The sequence below is a fragment of the Pseudonaja textilis genome, chromosome Z (genome assembly GCF_049901715.1).
Source record: "Pseudonaja textilis isolate UNSWEBS1 chromosome Z, rPseTex1.2, whole genome shotgun sequence".
NCBI lineage: Eukaryota > Metazoa > Chordata > Lepidosauria > Squamata > Elapidae > Pseudonaja > Pseudonaja textilis.
Genome location: NC_142008.1, coordinates 88,038,179 through 88,048,192, shown reverse-complemented (window position 1 = coordinate 88,048,192; position 10,014 = coordinate 88,038,179). Strand labels below are relative to the sequence as shown.

General features: G+C 42.0%; 1 protein-coding gene across 2 annotated transcripts; it reads right to left on the bottom strand.

Moving 5' to 3' along the window:
* Positions 1 to 482: 482 nt before the first annotated feature.
* LOC148124135 (B-cell antigen receptor complex-associated protein beta chain-like) lies at positions 483 to 8,984 on the bottom strand. Of its 2 annotated transcripts, none has more exons than XM_087915673.1 (6): positions 8,793 to 8,984; positions 6,804 to 6,838; positions 5,787 to 6,090; positions 2,811 to 2,929; positions 1,741 to 1,782; positions 483 to 1,245 (listed from the first exon to the last, which is right to left on the bottom strand). In XM_087915673.1, the coding sequence occupies exons 1-6, from the start codon at positions 8,860 to 8,862 to the stop codon at positions 1,147 to 1,149; spliced, it is 669 nt and encodes a 222-aa protein (XP_087771799.1). In that variant the 5' UTR covers positions 8,863 to 8,984; the 3' UTR covers positions 483 to 1,146. The 2 variants fall into 2 exon arrangements, with proteins under 2 accessions (XP_087771799.1, XP_087771800.1); XM_087915674.1 differs by having other exon boundaries at positions 5,787 to 6,071; positions 6,788 to 6,838; positions 8,793 to 8,983.
* Between the last annotated feature and the right edge of the window lie 1,030 nt (positions 8,985 to 10,014).

Genomic DNA, 10,014 nt, shown 5'->3' with positions numbered 1-10,014 from the left:
GCTTCTTGAATAAGAACCTTTGGGTCTCTACTTCAAAAAGGGTTTTAAAAAAATACTTCGGTTTTCGAAATGCAACCTCTGAAGGTTTTCCCACGGACACATGTGTTCACCGAGGAATGAAAACCTCTGCAGCCCTTACCATACATAGTATATCATTCTTCCAACTTGGTGCTTTCAAGATATGTTTGGATTAAACTCTTGTGAGATTCACCCAGATTTGGCAACTGAAAATGCTGATTGTTTAAAATCAACCCAGCAGGAGGACACTTGGAGCTGCCAAAGACCCAAAACATAATTAGTTACAAATAGTTCTGTTGTTCACTGTCCAGATGGGAAATGTGGCTTCTAAGAAATTGCTTATGCATATTAACCTAAAAATGTTTCATCTTCAGATTTCTGTACTGAAGAAATTTGAAAACACAATTTTTAATGTTTCTGGAACAAAGAAGTAATATGCTACCTCAAAGTTTGGGAAAAAAAGATTACTAGTAAACATTTTTTTATTATTTTGAAAAGTTCAGCATATATGTTTGAAATTCTTTCATAAGGATGCTAGAGACTTTTTAAAAACATGAGCCTAAAAATCCTAACTGCAAAACTGTAAATCTCAGTAGGAAAGATTGTGTCCTATATAGCTAATATATTCCAGATATTCTTACCATAGCCATCTTGGGAAGGAATTCTGAGAGTAGTCCCAGACCATCTGGAGGGTCCTGGGTTAAAGAAGCTGAAGTAATGGGATGTTAGATACTAGTTTATCAGATTCAGTCCTCTTTGCCGGCAGTTGGGAATGAGAGCAGGAAACTGCTCTATTAATTAAAAGATGCCATTTGGGGGAAGGGAATGCCAAGCAAACTCAAGTCCAAAAGCCCATCTAGTCACAAATTCATTCATCTTCTCAGCTCTTTTTGCTTCCATTTTTATGGTGTGCTCAAATTGTCTCTGTCTCCCTTCTCCCCGTTTGAATGACTTTGATTCAACCGTCCCAAGGAATCTGGTGGATACTGCTTTTTAGTGGTTTCTAGCAGATCAGCTGCAAGCAAGAGATAAGCACATTTTTAAAGCTTCTCTAGAGTGGAATTTTTACAGGGATCCTGGTTGCCCCAAGAATGGGTGTCCCTTTGGTTAAAGTCAGCTGCTGGCTTTTTATTCTTCACATGGATGTTCTCCCAAATCCCACTTCTCTGGTCTGTCTTGGTAAACACCAATGTCTTCATACGTATCGACTAGTTCAACCGTCAGCCCCTGTAGAAGAAGAAAAATGGAACCACCCAATGAACGGAAAGTGTGCAAGCCAAGGCAACAAAGCGCTTTGTTTGTGGTGGGGAGAGTTAGAAACATGCTGTCCAACTCAATTTTGTTCTTTCTGCACGCTGGTAAAAGAACTGCTCCAAAAATGTCCTACAGGGACATAAAAGGAATCCTCCTCAATGAGACAAAAGGCCCATCCAGTCCAGTTCTTGACTAGCAGATTGTTCAGCCAGACGTCAAGAATGAAAGAAACTGACTCCTGAACTAGATCCATAATCTATCCAAGACAGAATTATTTGTTAAACTGGCAGTGGTTCCCCAGAGTTCCAGATAGGGTTTTTCTGGAGAAGAAGGGAATTCAAGATTTCTACGTATAAATAGACACTCCAGTTCTCTGGCCTGAAGACATCAGGCAAGCATGGAATATGAAGAGAAATGCCTACTATTTTAGTGTAGTTAAGACTAAGAATATCTCACTCTGTTGCTTACCTCGTAAGTATGTTCCTCCCCGGAGGCATCTTTTTTGTCACCCTAAAGTGATAGAGAGACTTGAGTTAGCTTGTGATGTTAAATGTGATGATTTGAAAGAGAAGTTGTTTCTTGGTCTCTGTGCCCACTTTATGGTAATGTCTGGTTTTGAAATATTTGAGATTGTTTCTGAAGTCCATTTGATTATGGGCAAACCAAGGAAAACATTATGTTCACCATCTGCTTTGTAAGGTCCTCTTACCCTACCTTCCAGCTTGGGCTTTGTGTTCATATTTTTCACAGAATATATGCTTCATCCTAAGAAATGTACCTGATTTTACCTCAGCCCATTATCTCAGCTTCTGTTTTGAGGATTTGTTTCAGTGTCTGTTCATGATGGGAACTGTAGTCCAACTGATCTCTAGAGGATCAGGCTATGGCATCCATAAGCGTGAGTGAGGTGAGGTGAGGTGGGGGGAATCCATGGTTAGAGAAACAAGCTCAAAAGCAGGAGCTTTCTCAGCCTTCATTGATTTAAGCCAAGGGTCTTCAAACTTGGCAAGTTTAAGACTCATGGACTTCAACTCCCAGAATTCCTGAGCTAACATGACTGGAGGAGGAATTCTGGGAGCTGAAGTCCACAAGCCTTAATCAAAATCATGCCAGATATATTATTGTACTGGTGCTATGTACCAGTGAAACATCCCCAAACATCCTCCAGAAGAGCCAGACCTTAGTAGCTCTCCAGAATGAAAATAAGGAAGAGCCCATCCTTGTATCTGGAGTCAACTGTTCTAGAGGAAAGGATTTGAGAATAAGAAGGTGCACCCTCAGACATTTGCTAGTGGCATTTCCTTGGAGTTAAGTTTGCAAGAAAGCCCACCCCCACTCCTAGATTGCACCTTGAGAAAGCAATCCCACCGGCTTGAATTACGTATATTCCTGTAGCGCTTCAAAATGCCCAAAGGTCCCTTCCTTATTCAGGTAGAAGCCACCCACATGCACTTATATCAGAAATCACTGTTATAGTCTTGTGGTCAGTCAAGGCCCCAACTGAACTGCTATTATGAATGTTAGTTCCACTCACTTACCTTCCCTTGGGTTAGGAACACAGGTATGCTCACAAAAAGGACCAGAAGAATTGTCTGGATTAAGATGATAGCATCTTTCACGTTGTGATGACTCTGCACTTGTTCGTAGGTCCTGATACCTTCAAAACAACAAGATGAGCAAGCAATTCAGGCAATTCTCAATGGTTTACCCGAACTGTTATCTAATTGCTTGTGCAGTTTGGAGAACTGGCTGAAAATAAAGTGCAAGGTTTTTTTTCCCCTCTCTCCCTTCAGTTAATAGCTCTGGGCAAACAGCCAAGAACCACTTAACAGCTACTTAAGCTACTTAGTTGTGATAACAGCCAACACATGCCTTGAATAAAATCAATAAACAACAGAAACTGACTGGATTAGGGTAGGAAAACACCCAGGAAGCCCATCAATCACTCATCTAGGGATGGCATTAACCTCTTCCCTTCAGAAGAAGGACAAGATAGCAAACATTTTCATTATAAAGAGTATTAAGTAATACTTCTGTGATCAGCTGATACTCCCTGGAGTTCCCCAAGACCTTTTATAGTTGCTGTAGTGTTGGTTAATTATTGTTTCTTCCTGGGGGGAAAGATACAGGAGGGGAAAATGATGTAACTTGATCATACAGCTATGAATTTAATGCATGGTGATCCAGCCAGCTGTATTGCTTCTGCTGTGAAGCACCCAATTTAGAACACTGAGAACATAGAATAATAGAGTTGGAGGGGTTAATGTCTTTTGGCAGCACACTTTCAATTAGCCTGAGTGGTTGCTCTTAGTTTCCCTCCCAGCTGTGCTTTTGCTTTGGGATTTTGATATTTTTTTTTTTTTTGAGGGGAATGGCTGTTTTAAGTTTTCTGCATTGTTTTAGTGGTTCCTGGCACTGTCCTTTTGGGGTGTTCTTCCCTCATTCTTTTTGAAAGCCTCTAGTGATGGAACACCCACAACTTCTGAAGACAAGCTATTCCATTGTTTGGTTGGTCTCACCCTTAGGAAATTTCTCCTTAGTCCTAGGTTAGTTAATTTCCATCCATCGTTTCTTGTCATGCCTTTTGGTGCTTTGGAAAATAGATGGACTCTCTCATTTTTGTAAGAGCCCCTCTAATATTGGAACAGTGCTATTTTATTGTGAGTTGTGAACGCTATTTTATTGTGAATTGAGATGTTTGGCTAAATTGATTAAATGGAAAAGAGGGCATGGTTTGCTTTTTAAATCCTGTCAGCATTTATCTAGATAAAAAGTGAAAGATCATTGAAAAGATCAGCAGTGATGAGGGACTTCTGGCTGTGTATAGTGGAGTTCAACGTATGGCAAAAGGAGTGGTGCAAAATGGAAGGCTTTGGTTATATTAATCACAACCTCTGCAGCTAGTCCAATGAAAAACTGTACAAAAGAGATGGTTCACATCCATCAAAGAAAGGGACTGAGTTCCTTGACATTGAATTCACAGATTTTCTGGAGAAACATTTAAATTAAATAACGGGGACAGAGAATTCATTGATATAGAACATTTCTATCTCCAGCAATCTAGAACTAATAGGGTTATCAATGCATGTAACATATGATACCTGTGTGGGCAAGAGCAGCGGCGTCAGCTTTAGCCGGCCCAGCCAGTGTCTCTGGGTGGAGAGAAAGTTGCACATATCCCCATATTCCTCTCGCCACTTCCATGGCCTGCTCACTGCTCTTGCAGCACCTTGCGCAGCACACTTAAACTTAGCGCACTTCAGAATGGGGGAGATGGTATCCCCTCCTTCTCCTGGAGCCTATTACAATGTGGAGCATCAGCTGCAGCTGGCGCAGCCAGTGTCTCGGGGCCGAGCAACCGAGGTGCACACAGTTCCAAGAAGGGCCAGAAGAAGATGCAAGTAAAGGGGTGCTTTCCTCCCACTCTGGAATATAGGGCGTGTCTCCATCCGCTGCCGTTGCCCTTCTCTTCTCAGGGCAGGTGAGAAATGAGTGGCAGGGGAGGGCAAGGGGCAGGGCCAGCCAGTGATGGGATCATCCGACAGGAAGCCACAGGAGGGGGATGAAAGAGCCTCATTTATTTTGGAACTTGAAATGACTCTTGATTTATATAGTATGGTAAAAAGCACCCAAAGAAAAAGAAAGAACATCAGCTAAAAAAAACCCCCAACCCTCGCCTGGTTTTTGGAAATGGTTCAAGAGGAAACACACACACACATGAGAGAGAGAGACGGAGAGACAGAGACAGACAGAGATACCTGTTTCCCAGAAAAAATAAAATACCGGGAGCCAAGAAACCTGGGTAGGCATTGGTGGGGGGAGGTCATGTGACTGGGTGGGATGTCGAGTTGGCCATGCCCACCCAGGTTTTGTGGTTCCCTGTGTTTTATTTCTCTGGGAAATAGGTCCAAATGGCTGTTTGAGTACTTAAGGTTGCAGACCTGGTCTAGTTTAATGAAAAGAAGGACTTGGGGTAACATGATAGAAATGTTCCAATATCTCAGGGGTTGCCACAAAGAAGGGGGAGTCAAGCTATTTTCCAAAGCTCCTAAGGGTAGGACACAAAGAAATGGATGGAAACTAATCAAGGAAAGAAGCACCCTAGAACTAAAGAAAACAATTAATCAGTGGAACTTCTTGCCTCCAGAAGTTGTGAATGCTCCAACACTGGAAGGTTTTAAGAAGAAATTGGACAACCATTTGTGTGAAATGGTGTAGGATTTCCTGCCTAAGCAGGGGGTTGGACTAGAAGACCTCCCAAGGTACCTTTCAACTATTCTATTCTATTCTATTCTATTCTATTCTATTCTATTCTATTCTATTCTATTCTATTCTATTCATTGCGTCTCTAGCTACAACAGGCTGCCAGTATGAACAGAGTCCCAGATATTAGCTGGTACATTATTCTCTGGGAACAGAATATGTGGCCTTGTGCCAAGGAGTATTGTCTATACATAGTAATACCTAAACACGTAGCATCAAAGAGGGCAATATTTAGAAGATTAAAAATTTACCCATGACTTTGAGTTCAGTACCACATGATGGCTTCAGTACGTCCCGGTTCATACAATGGTAGACACCATTGTCAGTGTGCTGGAGTTTGTTGATCTGCATCATTACCAGTGACGCATTTCTGGTCACATGGACTCTGGAGCTGTTCCTGATCTCCTGGTATTTGTCCTGCTCACTCTCTTTATACCAACTTGCCAGAGAGCCAAAAGAACAGCTAAGAGAAATTCGGGCTCCCCCTCTTGCAGCAATGAAACGTGTATTGATCACATTAATGAAACTGATTGTATCTGTGTAAAAGAAAAAAAGCTCACAATAAGGAGAGAAAGGCGGAGAGCAGATGGAAAAGAAGGGTAAATATCTTTACTGGACTTTCTACCAATGTTCTCCAGCCAGGTTCCCTCTAGAAATGCTGCATTTCTGGGCTCATTACACGCAGCCAGTACCTTTGGAAAGTTCCATGGGGGGAGAGCTAGTTTCGATTGGGATACATGTTTCATTTGTGCCTTCATTCATCTATAGAGCACAGTAGATTGGGACTCCTAACCTATTTTGCTTTGTCTTAACCCTGGAGCGAGACTGACAGGTAGAGCAGGGAACCGGATAGTGTCAGGCATGGGCTGGTCCTTTCTCAGTCCAGGCTGGCTTTTGGGGATTTGAAGGACTCATCCTCTTACAGAGTCCGTCTCTTTGGATGAAAAGGTAGCCAGAAGTGGAAGAGAAGGTATTGGCAAGGCCTTTTAACCAAACAGAATACAGGTGGAAATACAGGCCTTAGTTTGGTCCACCGACAAAGAGCCAAAGGTCCATAAGGGCCCCCAGTGACCTGAAATAAATTGAACATTGGATTCTTTTACAAAAGCTAAATTGTTCCCAAAATAGCAGCTCTGGTTGCACTCAAAATCAGGCAATCATTTTACAAGTAACAAATAACACAACCTTGGAAAAAGGATGCTTCAAGAATTAGGAACTGGAAGAGAATATTATCTTGAAAGTACACATATACCTTGTTTTTGAGAAACATTTCTTTCCGTAGAAGCTTTGGTGATTGTCATACCTGGGGAAAGAGGAAAAATGCTCTGGAAAACAGCTACTTTAACCATTCAACTAAAATTGAAATTAGTGCTGTTTGATTTTTTTTCCTGTCTTCTGTGCCTTCAAGGAAAATGATCTAAACAAACGGAGAGAAAGAACGAAGCAACATTTCCCTCCCCAAATTCTCTCAGTTTTGATGCTGGATATGCTTTCAGTAGTTTTTGGGTATGGAAATGATTGGTGAAGTTGAATATTTTGGATATTAGACCCAAAGATTCAGCGGGTCCAACCAGTGTTCACTGGCAAAGGCTACAAGAGTGGCTATAAATTGGTGTTTGGCAAGGTATAACACGAAGACTTAGTGCATCCCCCAAGGGAGATAAATATGTGACCATGTTAACATGCTTCCCTTCAGCCCTTGAGCTGCCAGAAAAGTATACTGACATCCATTGTCCTGCCACGACAGACAAGCCCTGTTCTGATTCAGAAAGCAGGGTGGCAAGTGTCCTCTTTACAGTTTCAGTGTGGAACAAGATAAAAAGCGGATACATGGATTCTCCTGGTTTCATTTCCATGACCCTCACAGAGCATTATTATTGCTTAATAATAGTCAAGGTTAGGTGACCTCAAGATTTTCTGAACCACCAAAGCTGAAGTGGGATTTCCCATGTTCTCTGAAATAAGCTTTGCTATCAGCACAATGTCGCATACGTACCTTAATGACAATTAAGCTGACAATTCAGAAATGGGGGTGAAGGTCAGGTGTCTATCTGGGCACATTGTCTGAAGTGGCTGATGGGGATATATGTCATATGATGAGGACAGAGTGCTTGAAATCATAGTTCCTCTTTCATCCCAGGTCCCCTGCATGGTGTGTTGGCAGCCCAGTTAACAGAACATACACATGGTGGGGGCTAAAACGAGTGATCGACCGTCAGCAGGTCAAACATAATCGTGTGCTGGCTGACAGTCCTCCAGTTTTTCCACTTCAGTCCTTGCTACCTCAACCTTCATAGTCATGAAGAGGGGAACTGGGTCAGCAAGTCTGCAGGGGTGGCAGCAAGTTTTTCATGGATATGGGAGATGTCCTCCCTGTAGCTCGGATACTGCAGGCAACCCAGAAAATTGGCAGGTGCTAAAGAGGAGGAGGGCTGAGTAGAACTGAATAGTACTTCTTATGAACCGTGGCCACCCATAGAGGTTTCAGCATCAAAATCACTATACAGAATGGCCTGCCTTTTGGCCCCTACTGATAGGCAGTGCACAACAGCAAAAGTACTCCACAGGGCAATTTTATTGCTCAAGCCCACATCAACCTCTATCCATTCCATGGACACTTGCACCATCTAATGCATGGGATAAAGTGATAGTCTGAGACAATGGTGGGATTCAAAAAAAATTTCTACCGGTTCTGTCGGCGTGGCTTGATGGGCATGGTAGGGGAAGGATACTGTAAAATCTCCAGGCAGAGGTGGTATTTGCCGGTTCTCCAAACTACTCAAAATTTCCACTACCAGTTTTCCAGAACTGGTCACAATCTGCTGAATACCACCTGTGGTCCAAGTTATATCTAGAGGATTTAAGGACAGCTGGAAAGGAGAATCTCTCTTACTCAATTGACCAACGCCCAATCAACTTCTGACAGACAGCTAAGTCTTCCTCTCTAATCCATTTGTCAGAACCTGCCTCTTCTCTTGGCCCCGGAAGGGCAATTAGATGTTTTTCTCTTAGTCAACATGCAGTGTGGAAATTCTAGTGCTAGCGTCTGAATGGCATCAATTTAGAAAAGCCAATGAATGTAGTTTCTATCTATCTATTTGCTGATTTAGACCCTACCATTCAATCCAAAAGACAACCAAATTAGACTCATGAGAGGGGGGAACACATAAAAAAGTCAACTAACATCATTAAGCTGCCTAGGACTTTAAACCATCTTAAGCAATGGATGTGGCTGCAGGAGATGGAAGAAACCATACCTGTGACTACGAGCAAGAGCCCCAGGGTGGCTCCAAAGTCTCTGCAAATCCAGAAGGAAGATGCTGCCATAGCTGAGCAAAAACTGAGATGGAAGGAAGGTATCTTGGATTGGATTCAATCGGAGGTTTGCGAAAAAACCTTCAGCCCTCTATTTCTTCTTTCTTTTGACAAAAGGCTGAGGCTCCTGGGCTGTTTCCTGTCCACGTAAATTCAGCTGTCACGGGACAGTCCCTTGGGTGACTTGTGGGCAAGGGAGAGCTTTCAGCAGGGTGCAGTCGGTCACATGCTGAGCAGTTTGATTGGCAAGAGCTGCACTTAGTGACTGAGTCTCCCATGGAAAGTGGGGGAAGTTATTCTGGTTCATCACCATTTCTCTTCATCTTCTTCTCTTTCTCTTGAATTGTCTTATTTTATTTATACCATGCTGTTCCTTTCCAAAGACTCCAGAAAAATATATGGATGCAAATCACAACTAAGAACAATAAGCAACAGAAAGAAGAACAGTAATTGAGTACAAAAGTTGAAAATAATTAATTATGGCTAACACACAGTTATCCTTTCGACCATGTAAAGGCTTTTCCTTCCCCAGGAGAAAATCTATATTTGCTGAACTGAATTCATGCTGACCATTGAATATAGCATTGAATGCATTTATTCAGCTAGACAGATCCCAGCAGCTGTCCACTGGATGGACTCCTGGGCATGAAAACAAACCTTTTGAATCAGAGAATGAGTGCTGCCTAACTCCTTATTTGGGTGCCAGAAATATTTTTCTCTTTTTTTGTACAAATTTTATTTCAGTTTTCCACATTTTAAAAACATCTTTTTTTAGTGAACAGCATGATTCCAGGTTTTCACATTTCCATACAAACATCGCTTTGATTACATATTCATCTTTCACATTTAGATTCATATCTTAGCATTACTTTATATATTTTCTATTGATTTTCTCAAATATTTTCCTCAAGCTTATTTTATAAATTTTCGATCCATTTCTTGACCTATTTCTTTTAACTTTAAATAATTCTTGTGCTGTCCAGCCAGAGGATGGGAATTGGATAGTTAGGTAGCAATTGTGAGCTGTCCCCTTAAGGGAATGCATCATGGTAAATGTAGTCAATATCACGTGACCACATCTGTAATCCTGATTGGTCACTAAATTGACCCTCGAGGGGTTGGGCGAGTTTTTCCTCACTCTTGACTGAACTCATGGACTCATGG

Excerpts from the sequence above, each read along its gene's own strand:
- LOC148124135 (XM_087915673.1), bottom strand. The coding sequence starts at position 8,862 with ATGGCAGCATCTTCCTTCTGGATTTGCAGAGACTTTGGAGCCACCCTG. Across the intron at positions 2,930-5,786 it reads TACTGAACTCAAAGTCATGG|GTATCAGGACCTACGAACAA; the intron begins GTAAATTTTTAA and ends GTTGTTTTGAAG. Across the intron at positions 1,783-2,810 it reads TGTTCCTAACCCAAGGGAAG|GGTGACAAAAAAGATGCCTC; the intron begins GTAAGTGAGTGG and ends CTATCACTTTAG.